An 18,775-nucleotide genomic window follows, 5' to 3' on the forward strand; every position below is an offset into this window, starting at 1 on the left:
TTGCCAGATTATGATTACACAAAAATGTACTTGATTATGCAGATTACGATTACGTAATCAACGATTACTCCAAGCCTGATATATACAAATGGATGGTATGCATCATTGCAGGAGTCAGGACTTACTTTTTTACAAAAGAAAGGCGGCACCTGCATTATTTGTATCAAATGTAATTTCATATTGAGGGAGAAAAAAAATGAAATTTATTTATTAACAAAAATAATTATGATAGCTTACTTTCCCCAGCTCCCAAGCCACCATAAACTCCAAGGCGCAAATTCCTTAGATCAATATTATCAGCATTGTCAGGGTCTAATGAATCATTACTCCACACACTAAGCCATAAATTTGATCCAAGACTGAAACTATTAGACAATAGGTAGCCAATAATTATCACCAGGCAATGCCAGAGACCATATGATTTAATATATTCAAAGTACACATATGTTTTCACCTAAATGAAATAAATAAGTATTTCAATGCAAAATAAAGACAAAATGACAAAACAACATTTATAAAGGACCATCAAGATATAAATAGCTATTTGTAATGGGTAGAAGTATTCATGTTAAAATAAAAGAGGGAGTGTATAATTTTTGAAGCCCAGTGGCTCAGTCATAGCGCTTCACGCTTCCAGGCCACAGGCCCAGGTTTGATCCCTGGGTCTGGCATGGTCAACTCGGCTGTTCATCCCTTCAATGGGTCGATAAAATGAGTACCAAGCATGCTTATGAGCTAAACCCTGGGGGTTTCACATCAGACTGCCCACCTAACCAAACACATGTGCTCAGCCTGCCCTATCCTTAGTCAGAAAGACTGAGATGGACACAGTAGGTCTTGGTTCCCATGGGCTGTCATACCACTGGGCTTGGTTTGGGTATAATTTTTGTCTCAACTTCTTCTGCTTTAATTTCTCTTATTATTTGCCACTTATTTAATTCTAAGTATGTTTTCAATTAATTCTTTTACATTAATTCTTCTTTTTCATACTAATGTTGCAAAAGATTGTAACATTTTTTGGTAACATAAATAAATAGTGAAATGTATGAAAGATAGTTCACTCATACAAATACAAATGTGACGATCAGCAACAGGCACTGGGCCCAGCTTTGCTGGTCTTAGTCAATTTATTAGTCCCCAATGAAGATAAATGACCCTTTTAAAGCTATCTGTCCCCTCACTCATTACAGCCTCTTCCGGTAAGTTGTTCCAAGTGCCCACACCCCTACTGAAGTAATAATTTTTCCTAATTTCTAGATTAGCCTGAAACTTGAATTACTTAAAACAATGACTCTTGGTCCTGCTTTCTGTGCAAAAATTTAATCTATCAACATATTTCATATTGATAAATTTAAACAACTGAATCATGTCCCCTCTTGACTCTCTTTTGCTTCAAGCTATACTAATTAAGAATTTATACACTGGTGTAAGAAATTAAGAGAATTTTCAGATTTGGTCAATTATTTCCAGAACTACTGGACCGATTTCAATGAAATTTGGTATGCACATACATTGAAACAAAACAAACCAAATAGCCATCTAAAATTTAAAATACACATGCATGGTCATAAAAAACGCTCATTATCGTCGGATGGTATAAAACAGGGGTTACAAAATTGAACAAAAAATGGGTTAGTTGGGGATATGATCCCCTGTAACAGACAAATAGGCCTCGCAGTGTGACTCCTTACTTGAAATGAAGCAGTTTATGGGATCCTAGGGCAATTTTTTTCACTCGTTCATCAATGCTATAGTCTGGCTGTAGAGGGTCCCCGGAGGGGTATTGCGAGTTGCTATTGCACTCCAGAGAGCATCCCAGACATGCTCAATAGGATTAGAGTCTAGAGATCTGCTTGGCGAATCTATCCTGTGAATATCCTCCCATTCAGGAAATTCATCAACCAGAAGAACTCTATGTGGTCTCGTGTAAATATCCATTAAAATGAATTCAGGGCTAACAGCTCCCCTCAAGAGGTGAACGTAGGGTTCCAAGACCACATCCCTATACCTCACAACTGTAACAGAGCCTCTCTCAAAGACATGAAGATGGATATGTGTATGTGGGGAGAGGGGGGGGGGTGCGGCATTTGGAAACTTTCTAGGTTTGGCACTGAGTGATGGTGTTGGTTTCTGAGCAGTGTCGAATGTTTGAAGATGGATGACCTGATTTGCATGATGAATGAAGACAGGGACAAGTCTGGCACTGAAGAAGACTTTGTTTAACGAGTTGACCAAGTGCTTGAGGAAAATCGAAGGGTCACTACAAGTGAATTATCGATGAAAGATTTTTTTTTTTGGGGGGGGGGGGGCAACACTTCTAAAATGAGCAGAAGCTTAAAGAAATCGCCACAACTCACTTCATATCGTTACATTTTATGAGGAGAGTATTTCAAAGTTTTTTCAGAGGATGACTAATTTCTCAATCGTCAAGCTGATAATGCAAGAAATTAACCTTCATGTCATATTACTTTGAGACAGTGGCACAGCGAAGGGAAGGGGCAGGGAGGTTTTGGGGGGGGGGGTGAAAACACTATTGGTTTTAACATAAATGCAAATTCTAATACAGTAGTTTATGCATATGAAAAGGATGTTTTGATCAAAAAAAAAAAAAAACCTTTAGAAGGTATTTTTTGTTTAAAAAAAAACCTTCAGAAGGTATTTTTGATTAAAACAAACCCTCCAGAATTTCTGGCTGTGCTAGTGCTTTGAGATATGCTTTTTTTTTTTCATTTGCTACTGGTCTTTCCTTTATAGCCTATTAGAGGTTGGGGGGGGGGGGGGGAAACCCAGCCCTCACACTAACTTAAAAATTTAAAATACACTTAAGAAGCAATTTATTACACTGAAACCTGTGTAAGTTGACCACTTGTGGTGCACTACTTTAGTGGTCAACTTACAAAGGTTGATCTATATGATAAGGGCTAATTCCGTGTCTGAAAAAAGCGGTCAACTTACAAGGATGGTCAACTTCACAGGTTTTACTTTACATAAAAACATTTCAAATAAGTGTCTTTTTACTTTTTATGGAGAGCAAAAAAAAAAGTTACTAACAAGCATCAAAAAATAAATAAATAAAAAATAAAACAAAATTTGAGGGATTTCGCAATCACAGCAAAAATTCTATCAGTTGAAAATAAAACAAGAGTGAAGCTCAAAATGAAAAAGCATAGAATACTTACAGAACCAACTTCCATCCCTTCTTTTTCTGTGAGATTAGTTCCTTTAGCTAATTCTTTAACCGAACTGCGCTTTTTCAATTCTGATTCCACACTGGAAGCTCTTCTTAAACTTTTAGTTCTTTTCCTCACACCTTCTCCACCTTCTGGGAACGCAATGGAGACTCTTTTGGCTGTGCTAATCCGACTGCTATCAGAGTCACTAGCACTGTCGTACATTTTAGATAACTGTCTGAAAGGCAATATAATTAAAATCTTACATTTGTGGAATATAATATTCAATGCCATTGTATTATAAAAACATACAATACTTGCAGAAATGTTTATTTTGCATACCAAAACATTATAAATTTTATTATTATTATTACTTTTTTTAAAAAAAGAATGTTTTGATCTAAAAACTGAACTCTCCACAAAGCTGTCAGATTTTACTTTAAATGGCACTTGGTGATTAGTTTGACCTTAATGCATATGACTTTTATTATTAACTAATGTTGCTGATGGCCTGGCTAAGAAGGCATCATCCCAGCTGCAATATCCTGCTGAAATTTTCTCCAGAAGTAGAACACTTATTAACACCTCCTGGAAACAACCGCCATCCTATCTTTAGTATCGTGCCTCTAACCCTTGTGGTGCTGTCGACTTTCTTTGTCTTAGTTGGCTTCTGGTCACCTTAGGTCTCTAAGATTCTACCATGGTTTTTAATATTTTCTCGAGATGTACCAAGCGAAATGTAAGCAAGGTCACTATGGAGCACTTACTCTGTTGTATTGCCTTGTTGCATGAGGACATACTGAGGACCTCATCTGTTGGAGAGATTGAGGCAAAAGGACTCATGGACCTGATCTGATTCCAGATCAGTGAGAATTAGCAAGAATATTAATAACTATTTCAAATTAATTAGAACAAAATTTATATTCCATGGCAGTGAAGATCACTTACTGCATTTGTAGATATACATTCACATATTACATATACATTCACAAGCATTTAAAACAGGTTGCACAGAATTACACATGTTTTTAACTTAACATGATTAAAACTAATAATTTGTTTTAGTTAGTGACTGGTAGTATCATGGGAAAATGCATACATTCAATCAAGAAAATTAGTAAATAAATAAAAACATCTTCTGATTTATAAAAAATATTTTAAATACATGGGTGCTCAATTTTCAGTATTATTCATAAAGAAAGATAATCAGAACTACTCTGCTTTCATTTTAAAAACACTTATGAACCTAACTACACTTGATGCAAAGGTAATCTAAAAGTAACAGCTAATTTTAATTTCTGGGTTGTGGGCAAGTTGCTGGATCAATCACCCAGAGCTTGATACAGGCAAGTATTTTGTAATAATAGTTTAAAGTAATTCCTGCACGTATGTTTCCAAAAATATGTTACTTCTAAGTAAAAATTACTTCTTAATGCTAAATTGCAGTTATTTTTACTAGAAAATACATTCACTTTATGAGCTACTACAGCTTTTTTCTAACACATAATTATATGTAAAAAAAAACTTAATTAATCAGTCAACAAGAAAAGTTGGGATAATCAATATTGTCATTGATACCTTTTATGATCACAAACCTAGTTAATTCTGCTGGTGCACCTACTGTAGCTGCTATTTCTTGCATGAAATTCAGTTCATCAGCTAGAATTCCATCCGTCATATCTTCAGCATTTTCTTGCAGATATTGCAGCAAGAAATCTGCAAAAGCACCTTTCTTGGCTAAAAGCTCATGATAGGAACCCCTTTCAGTGACTTTTCCATTCTGAAGAACAATAATGGTATTTACACTTGGAAGAACACTTATTCGATGGGTCACAAGAATTCTTGTCTGAAAAAAATTAAAAATTTTATTAATTAATCAGTTGCACACAGAGCTAAAATCAATTGCAGAGGGTTTTATGGAAGAAAATAAGAAAAGAATGGAGGGGACTAAATTGCATAATATACAGTAGAATATCGATTTAATCTTTTCTCTAGGTGGTTTTGATTTTTCTTCAGTACTGTTAATTACTGTGCATTACATTTTTTTTTTATCCTTCATTTTAATATTCATACATGCCTCTGAGAGACGATCGGGTAATTTCTAAATAAAGGTAAAGATTGAAAGCATAGCAAAACTACAGCTAAATTTAAAAAGCCAAAAAGAAGAAAATCAAAGGGGGGGGGGGAGTACATATAAAATATAAAGATTCCTTTTAACGACATACTTGAATGATTTTGAGCTTTAACTAACATCAAAAATTCACTTGTCTTGTTTATTAGTATTTGTTGACATTCTGAACTATTATTCAAGAAAATTATTTTCCAAATTCAAGTTAAATTTCAAGGTAAATTGTTGAAACACAGCACAATTTTAGAAAAACATACCTTTTTCTTCAATAAGCCTGTAGGTCCAATGACTTGCTCAAAAATATGTTTCCCGACATGGGCATCAACAGCACTCAGAGGATCGTCCAAATAATAAATATCAGCATCATTATAAACAGCTCTAGCGAGGCTTATCCTCTGTTTCTGTCCACCGCTTAGATTAATGCCCTAAGAATGAGTAAATAAAACATGTAGCAAAATAGTGATCTCTGTCTTAAAAGTGAAAATGTCAGGTTAAATCAAATCAGGAAATACTTTGCTACCCTTCAATTCTTATACTAGAAATAAACTTATGATTTCTTGCATTTCTTAAAGCAGCATGCTAACATTATGTCTGAAACTGAGCTATTTTGGTTTGGTAGGAAGAGTGAGAAGTCAATAAAGATGAGAAATATTTGCGGTGCAACCTAATGGGACCACATTTCATGAGTGTCAGAATGTGAAATACTGGAAACATATTCAACGAGTACAAGTCATTACTTCCAAGTGTGGTTCATTACCCATCAGAAAAGTAGAATGTTTTCAGAATATCACACTCAAACATTTACAATTTGCATTATTATCACTGGCAAACTATGAAGACAGGGCCGGATTTAGGGGAGGGCAGGCGGGGCTGCTGCCCCCCGGGGACTCCACAACAAAGGGGCCCCACAATAAAATTTTTATAAACTATCCAAACTTTCATGAATCAGCAAATTTTATGTTTTTTCTCCCAGACTTTTTTTTTTTTGTATTTCTAAAGAATGCTTGCGCATAAATAATATTATTATCGATATATCAGAAAGACCTGATTGCAAGTATCCATTTACTATCAAGTTTTTATTTGATCGAGCATTTCAGTGGCAATATACATTTTTGTATTCATTTAATTTGTAATTTGTACCTATGAGTCAAGGTATATGTCAATTTTACAAACAACATTCAACCTAATAATCAATGAAAATCAATACATATGTTTTATTTTTATAACATTGATATCAGATTTCGCAAATCATTGTAAATATCATATGAAATACATAACTTTTAAAATGAAATGTATGTTTAGATATAAATAAGAAACAGTAATTTTAAGTCTATAAATTATCATAATAATAATATTAAAAAAAAGCAGTAACTTCAGGATGTATTTACTATTAAAGTGCTGATCGAAAATATCGGATTTATACATATATATCAAAATATTTGGATATATATCAAGGTATCAGATATTTTCGAAAATATGATGATCTTTTCGAACCCTGATTAGGGGCCAACACTTCTTCGTTGCCCCGGGGCCTCCACACTTCCAAATCCGGTCCTGTATGAAGGATTCAATCATCATTCCAGGCCGAGGACTGCTGATGGCCTTTGAAAAAAGTGAGAAAGGTGATAAATTTGAAAACAAATGTGACTAAAAGGAGACAAAAAAAAGTAACTAAAAGGTGACCAAAAGCAATTTGTTAAGAACTCAAAAACCAGAAAAGGATTATCTCTTTTTACTAACTTTTACCAAAATAGCCTATATGCTTTTTGTAAAGATTTCTACAGTTTCACTTTCAATAGATGTTTTAATTTTTTTTCCATTTTCTTAGTTTCTTCTTCACAATCCTTTCTTTTTTGCTCTTCTTTTTGCTTCTGTTTCAATTCCAAATCCTTTTTCCTTTTACATTCCTCCATGTATGTTGTGTAATTTGCGTGTGCTTGTTGTGCACATTTAATCATTTCTGGACCAATTGGTAAAGAAAGCAAATGAGGATATTCTTTTACAGCGTCTTTAACTATAAGTATGCTGTTTAAAAATCTTTCAGTCCTTGCTGTCTTATTTTCACCAAAAAGATGCTTTGAAATGGAAAATAGTCTTTCAATGTCAGCATTACCATGTGATAATGCAAATGAAGCTTTTATCACCTTAGAAACATTGGGAAACTTTAGAACATTGGAAGTTGAGTCCTTTTTTGAAATGTGCTGCTGCCAGTAGATATGGTTTTGTTTTTGGATGCTTCATCATCTTTTTCCAGCTGCAAAATTTTCCATTCATCTTGCAACCTATCGAGTGGAACATTAAAAAGGCATGATTTTGGTAATCTTTATCAAATCCTTACAGCTTTTAGATTTACATCTCTCTTTTGGATCCAAAAATTTGAAACTTTTCAGTTACCCGTTTGATATGCAACTTTCTTCTATTACATACTTGCATGCAGTCACACAATGCTTTTTAACACCTCTTAAAAACATAACCTTTTCATTTTCTTTCAGTTTTGACAGTTCATCTGTCACCTATCCACTAGCAACGAGATCTTCAAGAGGTAGTCTGTTACCAACTGCAAAAAGTTTATCCGGGTCTACGTTTGAAAAATCAACTTTCTTTACAACAGAGGCTTTAATAACTCGAGCCATAAAAGTTTGAACAATGGTCTCTATTTCTTGGTACAATTTGTGTATCATAGGCGCTTGGCATTGAAAGCGTTTCATGAACTGCATAAACAAATCAGCAGATGAAAAGATAAAATGCAGCTCAGCTTTTATAGAAGTCTTTTTAAAACATTTGCAACAGCTTTATATGACCTGCATTGCATAGCTGAATTCTTTTTCAAAGGCACATGTTTAAAAAAATAATACTGAAGAGCATCCCACTGTTCCTGTAGTCTGTTTGCTGCAGGTCCAAGAGTAAGCCAATGGATAGTTGTGTGTTTCAGGAACTTGTGATGAAGTTATTTAGTTGAGCTTGCACTTCTTCGAAGTCCTCCTAACGGGAAGACCAACCATCAAAATAGCTATAAGTACTAAGAAGAAGTTCAGATGCTTCTTCACCTAAATACTGCAATGCTTTGACATACGCATTATGCATTGTATGAATACTGCAAGTACCAATATTTATTAGGCTTTTTTCTCGTGTCTCAAGATAATAGTGTCAAACAACCTAAAAACCTTTTTATTAACATAAGGACCATCCAAAGGAAAGCATGAGACATTTATTCATGGATAATTACTCTCGGTAAGTGCTTCACATAGCTCCTCAATCGAAATTTTACCAACTACCTTGCTCAAGAAGAAAGTTTTGAGATGCCTTGTTGTGATGCAACATTGGCTTTCAGACCAATATTTTGTTGTTCGTTGCAGTTCTTTTTTGTCTTTGACATTGGTAGTTTCATCAAAGCTCAAAGTATAATATGATAAGCATGCTTCTTTTAACATACATTCCCGAAAATAAGGAGCAAGTCCATCTGTAGAAGGGATAGAAAGACTGGTTCTGCTCATAGGGTGCAATTGCAAGCGATAAAAAAATGCCCCGATTTCCCGATAGCATAGCTATTTTTCTTAAACAACAACAAGGTGGGGGGGGGGGGCATATTTAAGGCTATTTTTTAAATTAATTTCACTGTTAAAGCTACCAATACCAATAAGATACTTTTCAAAGATTTAATTATTTTTAAAAAAAATTCCTAAGACGAATTTTAAAAAAGGTGAGAAAGGTGACAAAAGTTGCAAAAGGTGACTAAAAGTAACCAAATTTTCAAAAGGTGACTAAAGGTGAGAAAGGTGACTGACTCCTCGGCCTGTCATTCATATATGATTTGGCACTGACTTCCATAGCTGATCTCATTGCAAGAATCCTCTTCCAAGAATGATTGCAATCCAATTTCAAAATTCCAGAAAAATAACTCTTGTAAAATCTTTTGACATTGTTACACATATTAATCTTTTCTTTCCCTTTAATTGTGCCAAAAAAAAAAAAAAAACCCTTCTGCCCTAGCATATCTATTTTTTCTGTAAAAGCAATTGATAAAAAAAATATTAACACATCCCACTAATTCTCCATTCATTACAAATTTTTCAGAGGGGAAATACAAATTTAAAATATGAAGGCTGAGGTCGGAACAGGAAAAAAAAATCCCGAAACTTTTGAGTCTTGCATTGCAAACAATTCAAGTAATCTTCATTGGAACTCAATCACCCCTATCTTTTTCAGCAACAAAACAAAGAGAACTCTATTGATTGTTGAAAGTCTTTTAGTCACTGGTGGAAATTATGCAGTTGCATCATTGGAAATTTCTCTATCTATTTTTTATCTGGTTCTGGCCTAAATAAAAAGGTAGTACAAACAGGGTTTGCTTTAAGTATTTTTACAAGGGTCTGTTTCTGTAACGAAGTTGTTGAATTTTTTGACAGCACTTATAGTTAAGAAATTAATTTTTTTTAGAAAAAAGATGCTAATACTTACAATAAAAAATTCGTAAATTAATTTGAAAAGTGTAATCAAAATGGAATTTTTTTACAGATGAGTATGGCTAGTTTTGAAGCTTTTCGGGCTGCAGAATTTAGCGAAGGGTCCATTTTTTGAGTTCAGAATTTGGAAAAGGATCAATTTTTGGAGCTCAGAATCTTTTGAAAGGTCCATTAATGGACCCAATTTCTTTGTAAATGAGCCCCTAATAACTGATTTTTTTTTCAGTTGAAAGATGGACTTGAACATGACATAATGCTTTTATAATACTCTGAACAAAGGGTATTCCTTTAGGTATAAGGGAATTTCATTCCTTTCATTTTGTCAAAAACGTCTACAAACATTCAGTATGTAGTGTAGTTTCATACAAAACAAATATAAATCTGCAATTCAACTAATTAATATTTAAGAAATCAAAGGAAAAGCAAAATATGTTACTCAAAATGTTAAAAGACACAATAAACTTGAAGATGGGAACAAACCTTTTCTCCAATTTCAGTTTTGATCTCCACCAGGCAAAATTTCAAGATCAGGTGTTAAGGCACAAGCATCTAGAACAGTTTTATATTTTGATGAATCAAGTTTTTTTGTAAACAGTACATTGTTCTTTAGTGTAGCGTTTTGTATCCAGGCTTGTTGAGGGACATACGCAACAGACCCCTAAAATGATCTTGCATTAATTTCGAAGCCACTTTGCATATTTATGACAATACATATGACAGAATGACATAAAAATATACTGTTGTTTTCAATGTTTCAGTAAATTTCAACCTATTGGTTTGTATGGGGTTCGGTGAAGACATTGCAGTATGTTTAATTTCTTTCATAAAATATCAAATGAAAAAAATTGAATTTTGATGTCTTTAATTCAAATTTTGTTTTTTGCAAATACAAGTTATGATAGGACCCTACTTGTTGGGTTTCTTGCTTCTACAAATGGAAAGGAATGGAAATGTCCAAGAATCCTGTCATACTATGACAGGTGATTTCCAAGAATATGTAATATGAGGCATATCCATAAAAAATTAAATGGTGATTAGAATGCGGTAAAACAGTTCAAAATTTCATAACCAATATCCTCCAGTACACTTAGTATAAAACTTATTTACAGTGTAAACTTCAAGTATTCTTATTTCTTATCAATCTCAAATGATGAAAAAATCTCAAATGATGGGAATTAGTAATCTGGAAATTTTGTATTCAGACAAAGGTTTAATGGTTAAGTTCATCTATATAAGTGTTTTATTTCTGAAGTATTTTACCCAAGAAAAGCATTTTTTAATGTTAAAAAAGCTTGAGTTAAGTGCTGAAGAGAATATGAATAAACTCATGCCACAGAAGATTTGTAACTAAGATGATGGAAATTTCCCGCTCTAAATAAATATTAAAAACAACATTTGTCATGGTAATCTGAAAAATCAGAGCAGCATCAACTTTGGTCAGCAGAGGATAATAAATAAGCTATTCATGATTGCCAAAAAAAAAAAAAAAAAAAATTAAAAAAAAAGAACCATACTTTTACAGTTTTAATTTATTTAATTTTGCAATGCAACTGCTATTATTTATTATTTTTCTAACGATTTTCATATTATACATGCAAAACTAAACTTTCCGACAGTGAAACAGGTAAAATGATATTAAAAGGGAGGGATGTAGGATGGAGTATCACATTGATGACTTTACTGAAAGGATTTAGAAGGCTTGTAGTTCTTAGTTAAAAGGATTCTCATATGAACAATTTCAATTTTTTATGTGTTTACATTGTTACAAAACAAACTATCTTGAAATCATTTTTATCAATCAAAGAAATGAGAGAAAAGTCTTACCTTGACATTCACTCTTCCTGATAACTTCACCATATCCCCCAATAAAGCTGACAATAACGATGATTTACCAGATCCAACCTGTCCGACAATAGCAATAAGTTCTCCATACTTTGCACGGAAATTTAAATCTTTCAGAGCAGGAGTTTCATCTTTTGCCCACGAAAAGGTACCATTCTCAATAATTACTGGGTCTTCTAAAAAAGGAACAGATAAAAAAATAAATATATTTTGTTTTAAAGTTGCTGCCAATTTTTTAATATAAGAATTTAGAGAAAAGGGTAGGGGAAAGCAAGCAAAAGGTTCCTACAAAATAATAATTAGTAATAAAATGATGTCTACTATTATTTATAAAACTTTTTATTTGATTAGAAAATGTGCAAACATATAATAATAATTTTATGTTTTACTTTTGTTCACAAGTCTATTCTTCCCCTACCTCTCTGTTTTTGGAAATTGCTTTGGCTGTACTCAAGTTGTCTACTAACAGTAAAATAAAACAAATGAACTAGATCATTTATTATGAAGTTTTGCTTGAATTAAAAACTTATCTGCAGAAAACAAGAAAAAATAAAGCAAACGCAAAAAAATGCTTTGTTGTGCTGTTGTTACTTATACTACTAGATACCCGAGCCCGAGTAGCGATGCTACTCGATTTAAGACAGAGAGGTACAGCTTTGGTTTATCGAGCACCAATTTAGGTGGAAGTCCGATTTGGCTCAGACAGCACACAAAAGATAGCATCATCATCTATCAACATTTCAATAATTTAGAACCAAACTAGAAGTCAAACATCTCCTGATTTCACACCCACAGATTTATCGAGTTACTTGGAGGACTTTGTGACCACAAGCATATTTAACGCCCCCTCCCCCCCCCCCACCCAGTGACCATAATGAAGAGAGTGGATCTTGGGCTGCGAAGAATCCTACCCGGGACCCTATGTTCACAAGTTCGATACTATCTTACAAACGTACCTTAAACCAGTATAAAATTTTCATAATTGCTACAGAAATTAGTTAAACTGAAATTCAATACAAAAACATACTTAAAATATTTTGGGAATACAGTAGAAGACAGTTATAATGCCGACCTATATAATGCAATTCTCTATAAACCGCACAACTTTTCAGAAGTAAACAATAGGTTTTGAAGTTTAAAAAATCCCTCTGTTTTGCTTTGCAAACATAAAAATTGTTAGGAAAATTAAATTTTGAAAGTTTTTCATCTTTTCATCTTAATTCAAAGCTTTTAAATTGAAAATTAGTACTTATAGTAAACAAATACCAGATGGCTCTTGAAAATGCGGCTGTTATGCAAACCATGAAGATAGCAGAAGTGCAGGAAAATGCACTTTCTTTTGATTGTGAAACATATTTATTTGTAAATAAATAATTGTAATATTGGTGCTTTAATACTCATTGCAGATAAAACTCATTCTGAAGTGCTAATATATAGATATATCCTGAATATTAGTTTTAAAATTTGCGAAATGATCTATATAACGCAAAAGCTCTGGCCCCAAGGTGTGCGTTATAACGGTCTTCTACTGTACTTTGCACTACATGATTCAATATGTATGAGGTCTCTATTTGTAAAAGTTCTTTTTTTTTTAATTTTTAAAACGATGTCAGTCATTATTTTCTTACGCCGGTCATAATATGGTAAATGCATCTAATGACTGGATAGCCAATGTTGGAGTGTATGCTTGTTACCACTAATAAAAGTTTTAATGTCGTTTCTGGTACAGGCTCCTAAATATTAGTACTACTTAATGAAACATTTTAACTGCACTCCAGATTGACCTTCAATTTGGAAACTATGGGATTATTTCCCAATGCAGGTACCGATCATATAACTCATTAAATTTTTACCAAAACCGTATTATACAAGACTTCTCTACTTATTTAAATTATTATTTTACGACGTACCTGCTTTAAAAAAAGAATTGAAATCAACACATTTAAAGAATGATTGGTCATAAACAATATCCATACTCTTGCATGAAAAGGGTTTCGTTTTTGCAACTGATCGTTTTATCATAGGGATTTCCCAAAATTCTAATCTTTGAAAAATCCCTTCTTTTGGGGAATTTCGTAGTTTTGAAGAAAAATTCAGAAGATCTTTACTTCCTTAGGGAAGATATCAAAATTCAAGAGTCTCCCGAAGGAATCAGGAGAGTTGGGAGTTATGAAATGCTCAAATGAAGAAGAAAATAAAAGGCTTACTTTCTGATTGGCTATGTTCAATGATATCTGGATCTATTTCATCTTGCTGTACGTATTTGTTGATTCTTTTCAATGATACAACAAACTAAAATGAAACATTAATAATATTAATAAATAACACCGTTTCATAAAAAGTTTCATGAAACTGCAGAAACCAGACAGTTGCACAATGTTACGAAATTTAATTGAGTTTCTCAAAAACAAGAAAAAAGAGAAAAGAATAAATATAGAGTCGCATTGAAATTGCTATTACTGATAACATTCAGATTCACTGTCGTAGGAAAGTAAAGTGCAGCATTTGCAGAAATAAGTTTTAGACATATTTGAAGAAACTTGCTTTGGATTCCACACTAACATTAGAGAAGTGCTGATTTTTTTTTTTTTTTTTTGCTGTTCATTTTGAGTTAAAACCAAATAAGCAAGCTTGAGCAATACAGCTAAAGCACAATACTAAAATACTAAGCTCAAAAGTTGTATCTGCACTTTTTATCAAAATTGAGATATAGTCCAGTAGAAATAGCGTTTGGGGTCAAACAAATTGAAACAGAAATGATTCTTGTGGGAAATGGTAAGTAACATGGTCCTAATGAACATACTAAAAATATACATCTGCACTGTTGGGACAAATATGTTTTTGCCGCCATTTTGAAAAAAATCACAGAAAAAATTTTAAATTTTAAAAAAAAGTCATTTGTGGAATGAAATGATAGAAAATTTCCAGCTAAAAAGTCAACGAAATATGAGATATTAAAAGAAAAGTGAACATACTAAAACTATTCTCCCGCTCTATCGCGAAAAATGGTACTTTGAGCCGCCATCTTGAAAAGACATGAAAAAAATTAAAAACACGTGTGGTATCACATGAAAGGAAATTTCAAGCTGGAAAGGAATAGAGCAGAAGATTTTTAAACATATGTGAACATGGTAAAAATATACACCCGTGCTACAGCGAAAAAGTGTTTTTTTTGGCAGCCATCTTGAAAAATCATGAAACATTTCCGAAATTAAATAAAAAATCATGGTTGGCGTTAAATAAAAGTAAATTTCACACTGAAAAAGGATATTAATTAGATTTTTGAACTCAACTCGTTTTGAACAAACTCCTGATCCCACACTTTCGGGATGGCAGTAGGTAGATAGAGAATTTCAGCGAATATCCAAACTTGAGCCCAGCCCGCTAGATCAACTCTTACTTGCCAAAATACACTAGAAGAACCATGTAACACTTCAAAATGTATATGCCATTGATATGGTCTTCCATACTTGGTAATTTGTAAAAAATGTTGTGGAAATAACTGCACAAACACAGGAAACATTTTGAATTTGGATGAAGAAAAAGATGAAATTTTATTTTTATAATGTAAATATTTTATTTTATAAAACTCTTGTAAATTCATGATTTTGTTTTTTCTCCTTACTTCATTTTTAATAAAAAATGTATTTAATCAACCTTTTAAAAAATGTCCTTGAATGCAAAGTTATCTTCAGTTCTTATACCACTTTGATTAATAAATAATGTTTTTAAAACAACACGAGACTTCAGTATTTCGGCTTTCATTTCATTATTTCCTTTCTTTTCAATCTAAAACAAAATCATTTTCTCTTGGAGCAAGAAATTTCCTTTCATTTGATACCATACATGATGTTTTTTTGCTTTGAAAATTTTCCAGGATGTCTTCCAAAAAAAACTTTTTAAGCTTCAGTGCGAATGTAAATTTTTATTCTGCACACTTTACTTTAAATATCCTGTTTTATTTTCCTTTTCAGCAAGAAATTTCCTTTTTTTTTTTTTTTTTGATACAACACACAATTAAAAAAAAAACATCTTTTTTCGAGATTGTGGCCAATAAAATCGCATTTTCACTACAATATAGACGTATGTTTTTAGCATCTTCACTTCACTTTAAGTATCCCATATTATATTCCTCTTTTCAGTGTTAAATTTCCTTCCATTTGATATCACACGTGATTTTTTTTTTATTTTTAAATTTTTTTTAGGAATTTTCAAGATGGCGGCCAAAAAACGCATTTGTCCCAACAGTATGGATGTATATTTTCAGTATGTTCATTAGGAGTGTGTTTATCTAGCATTTACCAAAAGAATCATTTTTGTTGCAATTTGTTTGACCCCAAGGTGTTTTTTTGGCCTATTTCTACTGCACTATTATTGGTACAAGGTGGTTCTTTATAACAGTTTAACCTATTTTATGATTAATGGTCCTCCAGGTAAGGAAAAGTTTTTTAAAAAAAAATTCATTAAAAGTGGAATTTGAATCAAATATATTGAGGCCTAAAATTTTAAAAAGCAGTTTCTCATTTTGAGCTTCAGTTTTCTGGGTCCCCAGGCTCCGAATTTACATGGAAGTTTCGTCCCTTTCAAAAAAAAAAAAAAAAAGTTTAAACATTTGCTATAGTGTACAAAGGTGAACCCTGATACATGGAAGTTTACAGATATTCAATATACCCTCTTTGGGCTGCACAATCAACATGGATGGTAGCCCAATTCATCCTACACTCAATGATGAATTTCCTGCATTACAGAGTTCATCACTGTTGTGATACGGTTTTGTTGGTCATTCAAATCTGTGGTTAGAGGTGATACGTAAATAGCACCTTTCATAAACCCCCCACAAGAAAAAACTGCAGGGTGTAAGATCAGGGGGGAAATGTAAAAAATCTTGTGTTTCATAGTAAACATGTTGATGCAGTTAGTAATTCAACAACTCTACCATGGGCAGCTAAACAGTACTATCTGCAGAAATGAGTTTTCGAGACATTTGAAGAAATGCATATTGTATTCAATACTAACAAAGGGAAATATTGGAATGTATTGTTTTTTTTTTTTCACTTTATTTTCAGCCGAAACCAAATAAGCAAGCTTGTACAATTAGGCAAATGTACAACAGAAAACAAAAATGCAAAAAGATGAAAAATTTCCGCAGCAGAACTGCTACTACAACACAGTGTGATTCTAAAAGACTCTAGTGGCAGTATTAAAAACTTTAGAGCATCCTTTTTCAAATATACCTGGAAATGTCTTTCCTGAAATCTGTTACATTGGACAAACTAAGAATTCACTAAATATTCGTATCAATAATCACAGACATGATATACTTTCGTTCAAAAACAAAGAAGATAAAGAGCTTCAGCATTTTCAAATTCACAGTTTTGATGACATTTCTATTTCAATTATAGGTTTTGAATAGTCTCTGGAGAAGAGACTTTCACTAGAATCTCATTTTATTTTGCAATTCAAATCTACTTTCTCCTTGTGGGTTAAATTCTTCCCTAGATAATAAATTATATACAACATACCATAGTTCATCTAATAATCTTAGTATTTATTCACTTTTTAGATTTAGAAATAATACCAGTACTTCTTGTTTTAAAGGAGGATCAGGGAAATCCCCTCCTTGTTTCTGCATTTCTTCGACCATTGAAATTCTAGATAAGCTAGAAAATTCTTTTTGTCATTTTTATAACACAGGAAAAGTTAAGAAATTTCTTTTTAGTTTAAAACTTAAATTTCTAAAAAAACTTAAAAATGTCCTTCCAAATTACCATTTTAAAAATCCACACTTTGAATTTCTTCGTTATGATCTCCTGATCTACAAAGTTGGTTCAACTCAACAAAATCAAACCTATTACTGCACTTTTAGTTTTTTGCAAAAATCTTTTGATTATTTAAATTTTTCAAAACTATACAGTAAACTTTTGGATTTTTTTTCCAATCAATGATCTACAAATTGTCTTCAGTCATAAATTCAGCCCTCCGTTCTCGAAAAAAATTCTCAACTATCAAGAAGTAGCGAAAAACTTTGATAATTATTTGGACTTTAATTGCAACTGTGCTAATTTCTCTAATTCCATCTTCTACAATTCTGATCTTGGTCATATTCTGAACAGTGATTTAAATTTTTTACAAAACAAAAAAACTCATTAAACTTTTTAGTTTGGGTACTAAATATCTTTTTTTTTATTGTGAAACATATTTATTTGTGAATGACTAATAGTAATATTAGTGCTTTAATACTCATTGCAGATAAAACTCATTCTGAAGTGCTAATATATAGATATATTCTGAATATTAGTTTCAAAATTTGTGAAATGATCTATATAACGTAAAAATTTGTATAACGCAAAAGCTCTGGTCCCAAGGCGTGCATTATAACGGTCTTCTACTGTACATATATATATTAGGGTGGGCCGAAAAAACTTTTTTTGGAAATCTGTTTTTGGATAGTGCGGAAAAGTTGCTATATGGGCCCGTTATTACCCATAAAAAAATTTCGCTAAATTTGCTTAATATTCAGCCGGAGCTATTTGACCTTGAAAAACTGGAAAAAAAAGGCAAAAATGCACTTTTTTTCAAAAAAAAGGGGGGGGGGGGTGTCAAAAATAAAAGTTTGAAGCTAGTTTCAGCAAACATTAGAAGTATCTGTCAGTCATTAGTTGAAATCCTCAAAGACTTTTATACATTTCGTAGAATATTTAGATATGCTCCTTTAAGACTGAAACATGGGAAATCTGAAAAAAAAAAAGAAAGTTTCGAAACAAGTAAATACTGAAATGTTACGCAATACGTTACTTAGAAAAAATAGTGAAACAGTTGGCAATAGTGCAACTGTGGCATCTTATTCTGGAATTGGACGGTTGCACAAAGGGGCCACATTTATATTCTGGAGCTATCGGACAACTTCTTAGAGATTGTGAAAAAAATCCGATGGTCAAATTTGATAAAATTGACTGCAATCTTCTGGTTTTGGACATGGAAGATATAAAAAAATTAAGTACTGAACAACAATATTTGTATAGAATCTGTCTTGCCGTAAAAGATGGTAGTTGCCCTTCTAGCGTGGCTGACATTAGCCCAGGCAAACTCAGTCATGCGCGATGGCTGACAACTGCAAACCGTTTGTTACGCTTGTATATAGACACTCCAACTCCATCAAAAAATCTTACAAT

The 18,775-nt window shown here is 32.7% G+C and overlaps 1 protein-coding gene across 1 annotated transcript in view; it reads right to left on the bottom strand.

The window, feature by feature from the left end:
- The window catches only part of LOC129221055 (ATP-binding cassette sub-family C member 3-like), a 140,974-nt gene that overhangs the window by 39,138 nt on the left and 83,061 nt on the right, over positions 1 to 18,775 (bottom strand). The window contains 8 exon segments of the mRNA XM_054855492.1: positions 238 to 454; positions 3,180 to 3,408; positions 4,766 to 5,016; positions 5,556 to 5,723; positions 10,242 to 10,259; positions 10,261 to 10,419; positions 11,586 to 11,779; positions 13,811 to 13,895. Of these exon segments, the coding sequence (XP_054711467.1) occupies positions 238 to 454; positions 3,180 to 3,408; positions 4,766 to 5,016; positions 5,556 to 5,723; positions 10,242 to 10,259; positions 10,261 to 10,419; positions 11,586 to 11,779; positions 13,811 to 13,895 (1,321 nt within the window).

This window comes from Uloborus diversus, chromosome 4, assembly GCF_026930045.1.
Source record: "Uloborus diversus isolate 005 chromosome 4, Udiv.v.3.1, whole genome shotgun sequence".
NCBI lineage: Eukaryota > Metazoa > Arthropoda > Arachnida > Araneae > Uloboridae > Uloborus > Uloborus diversus.